The sequence below is a fragment of the Protopterus annectens genome, chromosome 2.part1, assembly GCF_019279795.1.
Source record: "Protopterus annectens isolate FY-2018-M chromosome 2.part1, PAN1.0, whole genome shotgun sequence".
NCBI lineage: Eukaryota > Metazoa > Chordata > Ceratodontiformes > Protopteridae > Protopterus > Protopterus annectens.
In genome coordinates this window covers 906,823,660-906,843,085 of record NC_056729.1, presented here as the reverse complement: position 1 = coordinate 906,843,085, position 19,426 = coordinate 906,823,660, and the positions used below count along the sequence as shown (strand labels likewise).

The 19,426-nt window shown below is 38.5% G+C and overlaps 1 protein-coding gene across 11 annotated transcripts in view; it reads right to left on the bottom strand.

Moving 5' to 3' along the window:
- Positions 1-19,426, bottom strand: part of TENM3 (teneurin transmembrane protein 3) — a 3,803,041-nt gene that overhangs the window by 863,998 nt on the left and 2,919,617 nt on the right. For all 11 annotated transcript variants that reach the window (XM_044062527.1, XM_044062530.1, XM_044062531.1 and 8 more), the window contains one exon: positions 11,083-11,321. In XM_044062527.1, the coding sequence (XP_043918462.1) occupies positions 11,083-11,321 (239 nt within the window). The remainder of the gene's footprint in view (positions 1-11,082; positions 11,322-19,426) is intronic.

Sequence of the window (19,426 nt, the reverse complement as noted above, 5' to 3'; positions counted from 1 at the left end):
GTGCATGCTATATTCAAACACAGCATGCTGACATGAAAATGTTTTCCCCCCCTCAGAAAGAATTTTCTCATTAGCTAAAGTTAGTTATGTGGGTTACTGTCACCTCCCTCCACCAGAGACATCAGATAATACAAGTCAGTGACTTTAAACAATAAAATAGGAGAGAATTATTTATTTATTTATTTTAAATATGTATTTCTGAATGTTGTTGTTTAAAGTAATTATTTAGTTGTTTATATTTAATTTTTTTCAACTTTGTCTTGCTTGGCCTGCTGTCATTTATTTTAATGGTAGTTAAAAACATATAAAGGGAAGAGATTCTCCTAACAGAAAAATATTTTCCTCCTTAGAAAATCTGTCAGTTGGTAGGTACTTAATCAAGCACTAACATGAAGTAAAGACAGAGGAAAGGACATCCTGCAGAGATGTTGCAACATGCAGTCTGAACTGAAGAGAAACTATAGAACTCTGCTTTTTATCTCAGTGACGCAAAGTCAGAGGTGATAACCATAGGCAGTTCCTTGTAAGAACAGCTTATGAACACTTCCAAACACCTCTAACGAATTTAAGGAAGAAACAGGAAGAAAAAAAATACATCAAAGCAAGTGTTTTAATGGAGGGGAAGATAATTCCTTAAAGCAAATATTTTGGGGCCTTTTATTTTGGCTTCTTGTTCAAAAAGTTATTCAAACGCTGTTCTGATGGATATTATGTCAGCAGATCACAGGCTAAGACTATGAAAAGGATCATTACTTGAATAGCAGAATTCTGAGTGAGTTCATTGCACTGAGGATAACAGAAATGATTCTCTTCTTTCTGAAGTTTAGTGAACTGAAAGTAAATTAAGCTCAGTAGGGTGGTACGGGGGCTGCACAAACTGCATGAGGGTGTGCAACAACTTTTCCCCAACAGAAACATTTTAGTTTTAGCTTGCATAACATGTTCTGCACTCCAAACAGCACTAACTTAAAGCCTTCTTCCTGCTTACGTCAACCCTTTGTTACTCCCTTAAGCGCACTTTCCACTTTCTCTTGAGCCATATCCACCCGTGGCATAAAAAGGGTTATCATGTGCAAGGCTGCTATTTACTTGGTACAAGAGTTATTCTTCTCAGCTATAGTGCTCAGTAAGAATGAAAATCTGAAGACATCACAATATGTTTTTCATTGGGTGATGACTATACATATTTCTTCTGCAGAATTTCTAATAGAGCCAGGCTTGCAGCTATGATGCTCTCACATGTTATGTGTTGTTATCATGTCCTGTTATAAGTAACCATCAAGTCTGAAGACAGTGTTAGACTTTTTGTGACAACAGTATGCCTAAGTCTATCTTAAGGCACAAGGGCAAAGGCTAAAATTTCTTCCACACCTAGGCATGCAAGTATCATAAATGTCATAACCTATCAACACCCTCAGCTGCCTTAAAGGACTTCTTGAAATGACTATGTCTTACAGTACAGATTTTTACAAAATAGGTTGTATAGTATAACATATATATATTCATAGACTCACACTAAGTTTATGGTTGAAGGAACATGAAGACGCTTAGTTGGCATCGACAGTATATAAGTTGGCCCTAGTAAGAAAATTATTTCCACATACTCCAAGCATGAATTTATGTTTTCTCATCCAACTGTCAAGTCAAGTTATGAAAGCAGACATGTTGTTACTTTGTTTGAAGTGCTGCTGTTGTTTTTGCTGTTGTTTAATCATTTAGTGTTGCTGTTTCTGTTGTTGTTACTCTTTAATCATGACGTTGTTTCTGTTTCTATTGTTTAATCATTTAGTTGTTGCTATTTCTGTTGTTGTTGCTTAATCGTTTAGTTGTTGCTTTTTCTGTTGTTGTTGTTCTTGTTATTTAGTCATTTAGTTAAGTTCGTAGGTTCATAGGTGGGTACTAGGCTATTGGCCCTAGGGCCTATATAAGACTAGCCAAAAATGTACCCTGGCTTTCGCCTCCCAATAAAATTATTTTCCTGTGCCCCTGTCGAGCAGAGCCACAGAAGTGATCCCCAGGGTGAATTTCCTATCTCCCATCCAATCATCAAGATTTTTCTTGAAGTGTGCTAAAGAGGAGCTTTGTTTGATATAGATAGGTAGTCTATTCCAGAGTAAAGGAAGTCTCTGGGACAGGACTCTATCCCTCCAGCATGTTCTGTTTATTGTGATGACAAGGTTTAGGTCCCTAGAGCATGTAGCTCGGAGGGATTGGGATTTCTTTAAGTGGAGCATGTCCAACAGCTCTGGGTTTGACATAGCTTTGTATGTTAGGCAGAGATCGCCTCTGAGTAGGCAATATGTGACGGAGTAAAGCTGGAGTTTTTTGAGACTGTCTGCATAGGGCATCTGTTTGAAGCCAGTAATCCTCTTTGTGAGGTATTTCTGTGGCCTTTCCAGTTGTTGTAGATGTCTTGTGAGGTACATACCAAAAGGAGTGTTGTACTCTATAATGGGTCTAATGAGTTATGAGTAGAGGGGAACAATGACCTCTTTTTTTCTGGATGAGAAACCTTTTGTGATGAGGTGAGCCATGTAGAAGGATTTCCTGACAACTGTGGCGATGTGATTATCAAAGGAGAGACTACTGTCCACCTGTGTCCCAAGGTCTCTTATCACATTTTCGGCATTAAGTAGACTACCAGCTATATGGTAGTTCATGGGTACAGAGTTTTTACCGAAGGGGATGACAATACACTTTTTGGCATTGAGCTTCAGGCCATGGCTTTGACACTATGAATCTCACAAGGGATATTGGCTAAGCTTAAAATGGCTCCCAAGGGCAGTTAGCTAAGTACCAATCTATGAACCTATGAACTAGGCATCTGTCTCAGTGAGGCCCTTTTGTAGTATGTCCACATCGTTAGGAGTTTTGATTATGGCTCCTAGTTTGCAGTCATCTGCAAACTTTGTTAGCCAAAGACCTTCTGTGTTAGCCTGTACTTCAGAGAAGTAGATACCAAACAGGAGAGGACCTAGGACTGAACCCTGTGGTACTCCACTTGTCACTGGTCTGAAGTCGGACTTGGAGTGTGGGTTCTGTCCATGAGTCAGTTGGCAACCCATCTTGTGACATAGGGATTTATACCTAGTTTAGTGAGCTTATCTATAACTCCAGAGTGGTGGATGGTGTCGAAAGCCTTGGCGAGGTCTAGATAAGCTGTGTGAACCACCTTACCCTCATCTGTGGCTTTGGTGACTGCTTCAAAGAAGTCAATCAGGTTTAGGAGATATGATCTGCCTTTTACAAATCCAAACTGGGTAGGGTCCAGAGTTTGGAGATTACCAATGTCTTTGTTTATGAGTTCCATGATGATACGTTCCACAGCCTTGCAGACCAGGCTTGTCAGGCTAATGGGGCGGTAGTTCCCGGGGTCCGTCATGGCTCCCCCCTTGTGGAGTGGGATAACCTTCGCGGTGTGCCATTCAGTGGGCACAAAGCCTGAGGTGAGTCTATGACTGAACATGGTACTTAGGTAGGGTGCCAGTTCATTCTGTAGTTCATGTAGAATGCTGCCTGGGATATTGTCAGGTCCCATGGATGCTGTGTTCTTGGCTTTGGAGAGTGTGTTTTTTACCTGTGCAGCCATGATTATAGGAACTTTGCATTCTTCTGGTATAGAGATGGACCCTCTAGAGGGTGAGAGGGGGGTAAAGGTAGCACTGAACTTATCTGCCAGGATGTTGGCAATATCAGTTGTTTCTGTATATTTAGTGCCATTGTGCTGTAATTCAGAGTAGGTCTGAGTGTTGCCATTGAGATTGTTGACATAGCTATAGAATGTTTTGTGGTTGTCTTTAGAGTCAGTGTCAATTTTGTTTTCGTAACTAGCTTTGGAGGATTTTATGAGGGATCTCAGCTTCTTACTGAGGTTGACCAGGGCATTCCTCCAGTCAAGGGATTTTACTCTTTTTTGCAACAGTTTCTTTCTTCTGTTGTAGAGTTTGTTGGCAGAGGACCACCAGATTGGCTTCCTTTTTTTGGAGGATAGCATCTTGGTTCTATTAGGGATAGCATGATCCATGCACTCATGTAAATGCTTATAAAGTGCATTTGTGTAGGATTCAACAGTCGTACCTCTATTGTCCGTCTGCATGGGTGACATGAAGTTTACCACTTCTGTCTTAAAAAGTGTGAAGTTGGCTTTGGAGAAGTTTTTTACGGTGGGTTCCCTAATTGGGGGTGGGGGCAGAGGCGGGATGTGGATGTCTCAGGTGATTAGCTTGTGGTCGGATCTGACCAACAAGGAATTGATCTCTGGTGTGGAACACCGGTTGCCCATGGTGGTAATGACCAGGTCTGGGAAATTACTGCCCCAGGTGGGAGTGTGAATAAGTTGATCCAAGGCTTTGGAATTTATGAATTCCGGAAAACGTTGCGCAAAAGTGTTGGTACATGAGTAGTTTTTCCAGTTAATGGTGGGGTAGTTAAAATCGCCCATTATTAGGGTGTTAGGTTGTACCCTAATACTTTTCAGTGTATCAAAAAATGAGGAGTGGGAATCCTGGGGCATGGTGGTGGGTCTGCAGCAAGCTACAATTTGGATTGCGGTCTTGCCCAGAGTTAGTTGCACTTGGATAATCTCGAATGCATTATGCTGCTCAACTAGCCTAGAGGTGTGGATATCCTTAATGAATATGGACCGCTCTTCAAGATATCAAAGACTTTAGATTACCAGATCTGTCAAGAACTGTGTCTTTAAGCTGTTGCAAATTCATATTCATCATGTCAGTAATCCAGTCTATTCATCTTAGCTTCTACCATCCCCTTCTTTGTTAGTTTCAATCCTTCTCTGGTGTATTGTATCTTTGCATTACATGGCCATAGTATCTGAGATATAGATTTATTATTACATCTTCCAGTAAATAGTCTTGGGGCCAAATTCATGTATCTGAGATATACATTTATTTTTACACCTTCCAGTAAATAGTCTGGGGACTGGATTCATCTACGGACAAAAAATCAAGCCAACCAAGTTCATGAAGCAAGTGTGACAATGGTGTATTCAACTACTGAGACTAGTTGAAGTTGGACCTAAATTTGTACGGTGGGTTAATGAAAGGTAAGAAGAATGCCTGATGGATGGTAAAAGGTACGTTACTGCGGAAAAGACTCTAGAACTGTCTGTGAAGAATGCTTTAACCAGATGACTTAGAGTATAGCTTGCTTTTGCAATAGTTTTATGATTATGATAACTGAATTTACGCTACAACAGAAGAATCGTCTGCATATTGAATGAGTTTTACATTTCCAGTGTGCAAGCCATACTGTAGGAATAAACAGTAATTAGAAATGTACCAAGTACAGAGCTCTGGGGAATTCCTAGCAAAACTGCATTATTCAGTTTTACAACCTGAAGCCTATGTTCAAATAGCTGAGCACTACTGGACCACAGTCATTTAATGAAAGAAAAAAATGTTCTTTAAAGTTAGTAGATATTTTGGATGAGTGGAACTTAAGTGACTAACAAAAATATTTTCTAATAACTTTGAAAAGGACAGTAATGCAGGTGTCAGATTGTTGTGAATGAAAATGTAATTTCTGTTGGTTATTTTTTTCTATTTATGTTGACTTTTTTATTGTTGATCAACGAAACAAATTATATTCATATAGTCACTTTATAAGAGACATTGCATCACTTAGACTGTTTAGAATTATAAAGGCTGGGTTGCAAACACTATGTGGGATAAACACTCATGTTCAATGCACAGTGAATAATCCTTATTTAAATGAATACATGAAAACTGCTTGGAGAAAAAAAATATGTAGAAGTCTGCTACAGCAGCATTTGTGGTAGGACTTACTCCAAACGTCTTAAGTTAAAATGAAATCACTGTTGAGGCAGTTGCAGGCTGTGACCTAGACAAGCCACTGTGTCATCTACTCAGATTGATTTAGCTACCAGTAATGTAAAAGCAGAGATTGAGAGGTCATTCATCAGTGACCATCAGGTCCTAAGAGCTAATAATTAAAACAACTTCCTGCTGCTTTTCTCCATGCAAACACTAGCACAATAAAAGGGTAGCGAGGTTAACAGCTTCTGATGCCACTAATTAATTAAAACTTTCAGGCACTATAATTCGCATAGAGCAAGAAATGTTCAGCCTGCTGAAGCATGTCTAGTGAATAACCTCCATGAGCACCACGACTGCTTGTAGATGGTCTAGTGGGATGTCCTACAGACTCATAAAGCCATTTCTGATAAAATACTTTAAAATGCATAAAGAAGAAAACAACCACACTACTCAGCGGCTCAACGACGAATCACAACAGACATAATGCTTACATAGAAGGAGTCACTACAGTGAGGAAAAGCAAGATGAATGCACCCTTAGATAAAGAAAATATTGACTGGACTAAAAAAAAAAAAAAAAGCAAGAGTATTAGTGTTTTTTATAGACGCGTCACGGGCCTCCCGTACTACCTCATACAGCAACAGGCCTGTGCCTAAGTACACCATTTAACTCTTATAAACAACTCAAGAATGCTGTAGTGTCAGGAACAGGAAAACTATCCCAGCTATCACAGATTATGAAAGTTTTATCATTTTTTTTAAGAAATGATCAACTCTACCACATTGTCATCAATTTGGTAACCAACTCCCTTTTTATTCAACTGTTCTTTGCGTAAAGTGTACAGATGCAATCAATGTCTTCCTACTGGCATCAGCACCTCTCCACTATCTACCTCTTTTGCTAAAACAGGGAGTTTGGCTGAGGAAGAAATCCATACTAGCACTCTCCTATTAAAGAGAGGGTCACTATGGGCTCAACTTGACACATCAGATACTCCTTAATTGCAATTTTCTTGGGCTTTTACATTTTGGGATGCTGCCTATGACACTCTGGAGACTACCAAAACCATTACTTTCTATGAGGAATGGACAAACCTTGACACTGCAAAATGACTCCTCTAATAAGGAAGGGTCAGGCATCCACTGAGTCAAGGCTATCAACTTATAATACTCTTTAAAACCTTCAAGATTCCTTATTTTCATCAGTAGGATTTTCCTTCTGAAAATTGTAAAATGATCATGTTTTCTATCATGGTACTCTTTATAAAGGTAAAATAATCCTACTTGAAACACTCTCTCCCAGAGATCACTTTAAGCTGATTTATTTTTCTGGTGATGCCATTAGCCAACTAGAAGCCATAAAAATGATAAATCAAAAAACTGGAAGCCAGTTACACAGAAATGTATAAATGCACTTATAAATGAAAACTCCAAAACAGAACTTAAGACAATCAGGATGACTATTACTTCATTAGCAAAAAGGATCAAGAGATACCATGGTTTATTCTATCTTCATAGTTCAGACTTTTGCCTAATGACCATAGCACTGAAAGTTACCTTGCTATCCACAAAAAGCCAGTAAGGAAACAGTCTCCAACACAGGTTTTGACTGAGTGCTTTCATTCTTTTATTTAACTAGAACTTCATCAGTGTTAAAAAAAACATGTACAAACTGGAGTTTAAAAACAGTGTCATGTAATCACATGATGCAATCTAACCAATGATACTAACTCAGGATCTTGGCCAATTTTCTTAAAGAGACAGTTCATCTATCAGTCTTTAAAAAGACACAATACTTATTAAAAATACAAAATGTGAACCGATGGTTTAACTTATGTTATCATCCACCTCAGACTTGAAAACTTCAAATATGAAATACTAGTACTTCTATAATAGCATTAACGCCATCTCGCAGTCTTTATGCCAAAAGAAAACATTTAATGTTTGTGGATCATTGAGGCCAGGTGGTTTGTCAGCATGAAGCCATATTTGCCAACTAGACTCATGGCATTCCAGTTGGATATTGTAGTAGCCAACAAAGTCATTCAAGCTGAGTTAAGCACAAAAAAAAATGTAATTTTCTGAAATCTACACATGTAAATAAATGTTTGGCTAGGGTATTAACAGTATCTTTCTTCCTGACAGCCAAACAGTGTTCATAAATTCTTCTCGACATTCGCCATACATTTCAAACTTAATGAGCATTTCCTTTTTTTTCAGGCACTGCTCAGGCAGAATGTCCCACGGGTGCAACAAAAACAAGAGTAATTCTCATACACAGATGCGTGCGTGCACACGTGCACATGCACATGCACACACACACACACACACACACACACACACACACACACACACACACACACACACACACACACAACACACACACACTCATATACACATATCAGTAGACTGGTAAACAAATACAAATTTGTGTCTTATAGGTTCATAGGTAGGTACTAGGCTATCGGCCCAAGGGCCTACATAAGCCTAACCAACAAGGTTCCCTAGCTTACGCCACCCAAGAAAGTTATTTTCCTGTGCCACTGTCGAGCAGACACACAGAAGTAATCCCCGAGGTGTATTTCCTATTTCCCATCCACTCATCAAGATTTTTCTTGAAGAGTGCTAATGAAGAACTTTGCTTGACATAGATGGGTAGCCTGTTCCAGAGTATGGGAAGTCTCTGGGACAGGAATCTATCCCTCCAGCATGTCCTGTTTATTGTGGTGACAAGGTTTAAGTCCCTAGATTGTGTAGCTCGGAGGGATTGGGATTTCTTTAGGTGTAGCATGTCCAACAGCTCTGGGTTTGACATAGCTTTATATGTTAGGCAGAGTCCACCTCGGAGTAGGTGATATGCTATGGAGTAAAGCTGGAGTTTTTTGAGGCGATCAGTGTAGGGCATTTGTTTGAGGCCAGTAATCCTCTTTGTGAGGTACTTCTGTGGCCTCATGTGTATTACACATGAGTGCATGTGTGTTCACTTATGTGTGTGTGTATCTGTATGTGTGTCTAAGTGTGTCCACACATACATGTGTGCATGTGTATGTATGCCTGTGTCCACATGTGTAGCTGTGTGTGTGTGAGTGTTTTCTGTGGCTATTTGTACTTCTGTGTGTACTCACGTGTGTATGTGGTGCCATTTTGTGTGTGTATGTGCCCATGTGATTTTGTGTGTGTGTGTGTGTGTGTGTGTGTGTGTGTGTGTGTGTGTGTGTGTGTGTGTGTGTGTGTGTGTGTGTGTGTATACTTCCATTTGAAGTGCACCTCAAGGCTTGTATCAGAGCAGGTTAATTCTCAAATCCAATGACAGACATTAGGGCATTTTATGTATTGTTACTTAAGACAGTAACATTTAAGCAGGATTTTTTCCACTGATATTTACTGACCTCCATACTACTCTTTCATGGAAAAGCAATCTCATGTCTGAGTAGGAGAAGAAGGAAGATGAGAAGAAAGAGTAAAGTGAAAAGAGAGGAAAATGTGAAAAACTGTGACTTTGTTCACAAAGACAAGATTCAGTAATGACAAATGTACCATTTTAACAGAGCTGTTATCTTTTTAAGAATCATAAAAGTGTTAAATCCTGCATGTGCAGTCTGAAGCTTGGCACTCTTGTATATTGCCACAGAAGTATTTAAAGCACAATTTGCTCTTTTTTGCCCTAAAGGAAAAGAATGTGTTTAAAATTAATAGTTTTCCAACTATATGTGTGCGGTAAAACAAGAGGTCTGGAGTTACAGTTGAGCAAAGGCAAGTGTTTACTTTTTGATGGCAACTTTATTTTTGCAATCTCTGCCAAAGGGCTTATTTCAGTAGTTTTATGTGACTCGATGAAACTTCCACTGAAATTCTTATAGCTTCTAGTGAAATAAATTAACAGTACCTTTGTTAAATTCCCACATTTTCCTTTTGCAGACAGTGGTGGCTGTTTGATAAAGTGTGTAAAGTGTGAAATGAAGAATGCTGTTTACCTGAAGGCAAACATTTGCAAGTGCAATCCTTTTCTCTCTCTTCAAAAGCAATGTAGCCTTAGAAATTGTGGAAACAAAAACTGAACAAAAATGATGACACCACTAGTAAAATAAAAATAGTCCTGTAAAAATTCTTGTCATTTGCTAATTAAAAATCAATGACACATGAAAACATCAACAAATATATGTTAATACATTACATGCCAATAAACAAGTGTGTATATAGGTACACTGAAAACCACTCAACAATCAGAAAAAGTCATACCAAGGTGTTTAGAGGCAAACTTGTAGCATATTGTAGCAAACCTGTAGCACATTGACTAAAATGCTCTAGCACTGCAAGGCTGACACACACTGGCATAAAGTAAACTAAAACAACTTGCCTGGTATGTATCTTGCTGGACTACTTAGCAAAATATTTCCTATCTCACTTTGACAAGACACCTGTCTTCTACCAACATACCACATCAAATTCAACGGTAAAATGTCACAACAACAGTACTGTAAAAATATAGCTATATATGCAATGTAGGTCTATATCATTTGAGCGAATGCTTAATTGAACAAATCACCATTTGTCGAACTGAATAAAGTGAAAGCTCAATTAAGCTAATGCTGGTTAATTGAAAAGTTTCCCAGTGGAAAAAAAAAAACAGCTGCCCACCCACCGATCGGAATAAAGAAAACTAAATTTAAAACTCTGCAAAGTGTTGGGGGGGGGATGTGCCCCTCCAACTAAATATACCAACTCTGAGATCGCACTACAGTGGGGAAAAGAGCAAATACCCAATGATGGCCAACCAAATCCTTTCCCAGGGAAAAAAAAAGCTTAACAGAGCATTCGCTTAACTGAGCTTTTGCTTAACTCAGTTTGACAAATAGCAATTTGCTCAATTAAGAATTTGCTCAAATGATATAGACCCGTGCAATGTGATGACACATCAGATGCACTGTAGATCACATTGCATACATCACAATTTCTGCTACACAGATGCATGCATCTGATCTTCAATTTTAATCAATGAACGCTGCTCTCTTAACTTGTTCAGAAAACTGACTTGGCATGCCAACCTTCCCTGGTTAGATCCATTTAAGAACAAACAACAGTTACACTACAGTAAGTATCACATGAAAACATTTCTGATGGAGCCTTTTTATCTGAGTTCTGTGTGGTTTCTCCATATAACATACAAACAAAATAGAGAAGCACAGTCATATTAACAATTTACAGTACCAACAAAATAAAACAGAAGCACAGTCATATGATAACTTACTAACAAAATAAGAGAGAAGCACAGCCATATGACAACTTACCAACAAAATAAGAGAGAAGCACAGCCAGAAGTACTGAGACACCAACTGCACAAAGAGCGGTACATTTCCAGGTGCAATACTTGGATGACTTCTTGAACTTAAATGCACTTCTTGACAGGGTGTTTCTAGGTAGCGGCCGTGTAGGTGGGGAGTACACAGCACCAGAAGCCATTGTGTATCCTGGTGTAGCTGTACTGAACAGTGGTGTTGTCCCTGTTCCTGTCTTGAATAAGAAATGCCTGCAAACAGACAGCTTCAAATTAGTCAACATGCTGTGACACAAAGAATGAAAACTATCACACTAAATTGCATGCACAGAAAACTAAGAACTAGAGACATATTAGGCAAATGTCACATTACTTTATGACATTCTGCATTTTATTGCTAGAGTCTAGATTTAGGAAGACACATTACTGGGAACAAAAGTTTCAGCAAAAGTGCTTTGTTTAAATTTACTTTTTATTTCACTCCACGTTTGGTGACCTTGATAAACAGAAGGAGGTAAAGCTATCTCCTGCTCAGTTTTACTTAACATGAACAACCTGGAATGCTTAGAGTTATATATTTGGTTAGTAACCATTGCAAAAGCTATGTAGCCATGCTTTTTTTTCGGTCTCTTCGGGATCTTACTAGCGCAATACATACACAGACACACTTTAAATTAAACAGGTATGCAAGTGACAAATCAAACAATACTGGTTTTAGAGGTAGCTTTGCTCTTTAAAAAAATGACAGTATGATAAGAAAATAATCTCTAGATAAAAAAGTTAAATAAAAAGGTATGTAAGTGAACTGTCTTGTTAATATAAACCGATATACAGATAAATAAATAAATATTACTCTACAAGAACAAAAACCTATATTCAAGAAATACTTTTTTAAAAACTGAAGTAAAGCTCAGCTGTTATGGATAAAGACCACTGTTCATTAGAACACATTTTTCTGTTGTAGGAAAGTTTACATTACCAGCCTGTAGGAGAATATCTGACAAACATACATTTATTCAAAATGCAAAAAAGAGTAATAAACATATACTGAAATTAAACAGTGAAACTGATATTTTATCTACAAGAGGTTCCTACAATATATCTTAGAAAAATATTTTATGTTGCAATACAAATTATCTACTTTGAATTCATGTGCATGTAATCATATCAGTTGCATTCTACTGTACTGCCTTAGAAGGATTTCACATATGTGAAACAAAGAATGAAGAAATAAAATGTCCAGGTTCTCAAACTTACACTTTATAAACAGTTTTGGGCATTCACAAGCAAACAGCTTGATACTATGTTGTATACATAGCTTTGCAACGGGCAACATCCTTTAAAGCAGATGGGAATCACACTAAGTGAACCAATCTTTACTAAAGTTACTGAGCTTTAAAATCTGCTGTTTAAAAATCCTGCAGTGTTTGCAAGTTACATATATTAATGCACGTGCACAAACTGTAAGTTACTCCATATCTGAAATGATTAGCAAAGACAAATAATTTCTGTTCATGCAGACAAATGTTGGCTTTTGAGAAGAGGAGAACTGGAATATTGAAGGAAGTTTCAAGAATGACATCAACAAACCTAATTCAGTATTGCCATACAATAGATATGGGATCCACTAACTGATATGAATACCACATGAGGTCACAAGAAGCCAGCATACTGAAGCTACTTGAACTGCACAACAAAATAAGTTTAACAAAGCTAAACATCTCTCACCTTGAAAAATAAACAAATTCTACACCTACAGACTTTTGCCACACTTTCCCTAGATGAACAGTATAGTTACATGAGTCTTCGTACTGCCAATGCCAAAGTGATGAATCAGGTAGCAGTGGTAATCTGAGGCATAACTTAAATCACAGACAGCTAAGAAGTTCACTTTAATAAGAGCCATGATAGCTGACAGGACAGACCCTTCCTTCAGGATTAAAAAGACACATTATTCAGTACCAAGAAGCAGAGCAAAAGCAGCACTACAAAGAAAGGATTAAAACCACAGAGGTGGGCACACATTGCTGTAGCACACATGCATCTGCATATTAAGGGGAGGGAAGGAAGGCTTGCTCCAGAGACACGCCTCTGGCAAAACTAGTTGGGAATCTTATACCCCCTGTCGCATCCCCTCCTACTAATTCAGGCTCTTCAATTAATACACACAGTGCATGGCTGAAGGCAAAAATGCCAGGCTACTTTAGCATAAGATCAAGAGTAATTTGTGAATTTTTTAGGACTTAAAGACAATGTTTATGTGCTGGAAAGCAGAGGAGGTTCCATAACAAATCCATGTCTAGCTGTGCTAATAGAGATCTGAACTAGCCATAGGATAAATATCAAAAAGGGGCCCGAACAAAAAAGGAAAAAAATAAATAAAAATAAAAGTGTCAAAGAATCCAACTTAAGTGCATTTCAGTACACAAATACGATTGCCTGACCCTCAGAAAATGATGAATACATTCAGTTTCTGCTACAAAGTACTTGAAACTTTCTACATGTTTTGCCACACTAAGTGGAGCTGTTAGCCACCAAAAGCATTGTTGCATGCCAAAAAATTGTGTTCTACCACATTAACTTCCCAACTTTAGGAGATGACTACAATACCATTTATATATTTACATTTTGTTGGCTGGGTTAGTCCAACTGTGCCAGTGGCCTCTTTTCATTGGAGACCCAAGACGGTATTCATACTGAAATAGGCAAACTTGGCCAGGGTGCTGAGAACCTTCCCCTCCTCTTTTTGGTAAGTGCACTGGGGTCTTTTAAATTCACCTGAGTTACCACCAGGCAGATGGGGCTTCAGTTTAATATTGCATCTACCAAACAGTGCACTCAGGAGTGCTGTACCTCATCATACTGCAATACTTAGTACTGGAAAAATGAATCCAACTGCCTGATGAAGGAATAGAACCAGCAACCTTCTGCACCATAAGGCAAATTTGCTACTTTTGAACTATTCAGAATGCTGAATCAAGCAAATAAATATAAAAAGCAACAAATGAAGTGGCAGTTAAGACAAGCAATTGAAAATCCAGTAATAATTTCAACATCACAGCATAAAGTTCACCCAGTAATGACACGGGTGGAACGGACACTTGGGTAATGATTATAGCTGTGACACCGTATGAAAATGAGGTAGACAAAACTGTACAAACTCATAGTGATCTAATGCTGTTCATATCCAAACTAGTACAAGCCTGAATTTGTGTGGGCTGCTTACTCTCTCTTTTGTATTTCTTTGTTTTTGAAAAAGATCCCTGTCAATAAAATTTCAAACATAGAGAGAAACTATAACCCAGTTCCACCACATTCCACTCCTAAATCTGTTGCAAATAATTATGAGCAAGCTGTGACTAGTGTGGAAAGTAACCGTGTAGGAATGAAACTACACTGATTTAAGATCTGAAACTGGGGCTTATTTTTATTTATTTGTATACATCTGACTTTGTTAATTACTTGTGCATTTGATTTACAGTTCTGTATGATGAACTACTTTTTAAATCATGAACAGAATATTCACAGTTGGCTTAATTAACCTCTTGGGAACTGCTGTAGCCTTTTTTCTCTTTCTTCAGTGAAGTGTCTCATGACTGAATGTTTTTCCCATTTCTGACAACCGCAAGCTTCTTTGTTCTCTTGCTTTACATTTGCAAACAATATGGCTAATGTGTCATGGATGTGCTAAGTCAGTATTGCATTTGGCATCAGCTGCCTTTATTGTGCCTTGGAGCAGACATCCCCTCATATATGCTTCTTGTGTCTTTGTAAGGTGAAAATGGGTTAACCCAGCACCTCAGGCAAGTAGCCAACAGAGACATTCATAAAACTAGAGTGACCTGCCCTCACTGGTTTGTTGTCAGTCCACTTGGATGTATCTGTTCCCTGGGACAAGTTACTGCTGTGGACATTTGTGAGAATAGAGCTAAACATGCTGTGAACAAATGAATTAACTTCAAAAGGCCAGGACCAAGAAAATTATAACAGCAAGTAGAGTAACACCAAGGGTAGCAATGAAATTCCATTAGGCTAATAGTGAGTTCTAATCCAGTGCCACACCAGGATTGTGTGCGTGTGTGTGTGGTGGTGGGGGGGGGGGGGCAATAGCAACCGGAAGGTTGTCTTATCTAGAGCTGCCTGCCCTCATGAGTTTGCTGTCAATATACTTGGATGTATCTGTTCCTGGGACATGTTCCTGCTGTACACATTTGTTGGAATACAGCTAAATATGCTATGAACAAGAAAAAGATCAGGACTTGGAAAATTATACTACCAGCAAATGGGGAAGCACTGAGGACAGCAGTGAGACTCCATTACACCAACAGTGGGTTGTAATCCTTAGGAAACCCATTGTGGAGGAGGAGGTTGCACACCAGAACGCTATCCCATCACTAGGTGATAAGTATGAAAGGAGATTATCCCATGTGAACACTAACAGCAAAGAGGTGGCACAGCACTGTAGAACTGCTGCTGAGCTAGCATCTCCTTTGCCAGCACACTCGGAAGTTATTGGGGTGACTCCCTGCCCAGGCAGGTACCTCAGAGATTATATACACAGCTATTTAAGCACAGGTGTGACAAAGTTTCCAAAAGTCATCCTTTAAGCTCAGTACCTGACAGAAAAGGATACTGCGGGAATCGGTACAGAGCAATATGATTAATGCAAACTGAGAGAGCCACTGCTGAGCAGATTGGTACGACAATGACAGATTCCAGATGCCATCATTTAAAGCCTACAGTTAATAGATACAATTATTCCACTTCTAAAAGTATATGGACTCTAAATCAATGCATCACCTAGACTATGCTTCTTCATCTGACTTTCATCAATGACATTTCATTGTGAAAATGTACCCAGCAGTTTAACAGAATTCATGACATGTTCAGTCCGATGATAAATGTAAGTATAAACCTTGTCATTCAAATGATTTGTTGGCATCTAACAATCAGGAGATTAAAAAAAAACAGCCAGCATCATAGATTTCTTACTCAGTTATAAGGTTAGTATCAGTTTTCACTGCAGGAAACTATTTTGGTTTATTTAGTGCAAAATAATGCATAAGAAATTGTAGGGGAATTTATCTGCTTACTTCCAGAATGAAATTGCATTCTTCAAGCTTCACTCACTGCTTTACATGGTATCTCTACAGACAGTAGTGGCAGACGTGGAAGCTTCAGGCATAGTCAACAACTTCTACCAGCATAAAATATTGCATCTGTCCATCTGCAGAAAGCAACTCTGCAGGTAATGGTTTATGGAACGGTAGCCTTTTGAAACCAATGAAAGTAAAGTATAAAGATGCAATACATTTAATCATGAAATCCTGGATCATGATATTTCCAGTGTAAAATCTGCTTCTAAAATCATCTGGCCTAAAAGCTGATATAAGTATGTTTTTGCACTCGATGTAACTGTTTCAGTGATATTTATCTCATAACACATCTGTCCTGCATTTATTTATTTTGTTGAATTTATCACTGTTTCTCAGCCTGCACTTGTTACAAGAAACTCCATCTTTATTTATTTTTATTTATTTTACATTTCTTGACCGGGCTAGTCCAACTGGATATATGTCCATTTTCAGTAGAGGTTTGGGGAGAAAAGCTCCCCTAAACAGATAACAGCAATATCAGGTACAATACAATTTTAAGACTAGAATGCAATTTTACATAGCAGCTTAGTAATCATATAACTTACATATTTAAAAGAAAAAAAGCAAGTATTTATAAGACAGAGACATGATTCATATAGTAGAAAGCTAGCTATGCAAGTTCATACTCTGTAGAGGTTCCTAAGAAAGACTAAGTTAAAAACAGACCTTAAGTAACTTACAGATCATTCTCTCTGAGGTTCATGAAAGAGGTAGAGATAGTGCAGTAATAGTGAAATAAGTATACAGTGGACATAGCAGGAAGGGGATTATTAGTCTGGGTTAATACATGGGCATAGCCAGTGAGTTTTAAGATATTCTTTAAGTTGCTTTTTGAAAAGTAGTGTTGAAGAGGGAGAGGAGAGTTCAGTGGGAAGCAGGTTCCATCCTTTACCCACAGTGTTGGAGAACAGTGAGTCCCCTGCCTTATTGTTGGATTTATCTATGGATACTAGTAATTTATTTGCTGAGCACAGGGTTGTAAGATTTTTGTAGGGGGTGATAAGGCTAGTGAGTATTGGAGTATTACTAGGATGATAAAGGGTCTTGTGGGTGATAGTAAGTTGGTGAAATTTAAGCTGATTATGCAGTTCCAGCCATCCTAGCTGTTTTAGATTATGACAATGGTGGGTTCTAAAAGGGGAGCCAGTGGCAAATCTGGCAATGTTATTATAGGAGTTTGTTGAGGTTGTTTTTGGACAGATTGGTATAAATGGGTGAGGCAAAGAAGAGGGTGGAGATACGATGGGTTTAGGCAATGGTAGTTCTAGCTACTGGAGTAAGGAAGGGTTTAATTTTGTAAAGGGAGCCTAGTTTTCTGTTAACTGATTTTATTTAGTGTTGATGTGTGTGTCGAAGTTCAGGTTGTGGTCAATTATTAATCCTAAGAGTTTGATGGTTGGGTTGGGAGATATGACAGTGCCATTATTAGATATGAGTGTGAAGTCTATTGGGAAGGACTTTTGTGTAGGAGTGAAGAGCAGTAATTTTGTTTTTCTGGGGATTCAGGAGGAGGCAGCGCTGTAGGAACCAGTTTTCTACTATATTAAACACTCTTTGGGTGAGGGACTGGAGTTTAGATGAAGAAGTGGCTGAACATATTAATGAGGAATCATCTGCATATTGTATGCAGGTAGCTTGAGGAATTATTATATTTAGATTGTTGATAAAAACTGAGAATAGGAGAGGGCCCAAAACAGAGCCTTGAGGGACACCAAGGGTAATAAGGAGATATGCGGATAGATTATTTTCCCAAAGCACAGCCTGTTGCCTATTTTCTAAGTAGGACTTGAACCATTAAAATGCCTGTGTACCTAGTGAGAGGGATTTAAGTATATTTATAAGAAGCTGATGGTTAACCATATCGAAGGCTTTTGGGAGGTCAATAAAGAGTGCAGAGGATAGAGTATTGTTATTACGATATTTGTTAATGCAGTCAGAAAAGGATAGGAGGGCAGTGGTAGTGCTATGGAATGGCCTAAAACCATGCTGACAGCTAGTAAGTTGTTTTGGAGTAGGTGATCAAGTAGCTGATGCACTTTTCCATGATTTTTGCTAAAGGAGAGAGTAAGGCTATTGGGTGAAAGTTTGAGAGTTCAGTTGAGTTACCACCCTTATGTAGTGGGATAATATGGGAGATTTTCTGATAGATGGGATGGTTCCTTCAGTAATGGTTCTATTTTTTTAGGATGGAAATGGGATAGGCTAGAACTTTTGCTGCTATTTGCAGATATTCAGCTGGAAGAAGATCAGCAGAGGGAGTGCATGGCTTGAGTTTTTGAAGAAGGGTGTAGATGAGGGATGTTGGAACTGGTTGTAAATGGAATGAGGGAATTAAGCTAGTTGTGGTGGAGGGCAAGCTTGTGTTAACAGGAGGTAGGGAATTAGCTTGAGAATGGACGGCGTCAGTAAAGAAGGTATTAAAGACATCGGCAATATGCTTGGGATTGTTGTAGGTGGTGCCTGATGGGGTTGGTGTTTTGGAGTGCCCTGGAAGTAGGAGTCTATTAATACCTGTCCAGAACTTTTGTGGTTTGTGTTGGTGAGTTTGTTCGAAATTAAAGTAAAAGTTTTTTTTTTTTTTATCAAGAAGTATTGATTTTTTAGTAGCATTTCTCAGCTGCCTAAATTTCTGATGATCTATTGGGTTTTTAGTAGTTCTCCATTTGGCCCAGCTTTTATTTCTTAGTAGGATTTTTTGCCTTGTCTCTTTTGTGAGCCAAAGAACAGTTTTAGTCCTATTTCTAACTTTTTAATTTCTCCATGTCTTTTGGGTTTCTAATACCATGACGGGAATGGACCCCATTCCTACGTCCAAGTACGATTAAAGTTCATGAAATTAGTATTGTTTCACTCTTTGATGTTAGCCAAAAGTACTCTTCGCAGCACCCGCAATGTGCCCAGTAATGACTCCTTCCGCTATTTGTATGGTGTTACATGAATTGGTAACATATCTAAATACGATTGTAAATTCTTTTTTATAAGACCAATTGCTCCCACTACTTTTGGAACTGTCTGGGTATCTTTCTTTCACATGGCTCTTGTTTCTGCCTGCAGATCAAGATATTTTATGACTTTGTGTCCCTCTGTACGCAAGGCACTGTAGTCACTAGGTGTGGCAATTTCAATGATCAATGCTACTTTTGTCTTCTTTTCTTGGACCACTACATCCGGTTTTCTAGCATCTTTCTTTTGGACTTTTGG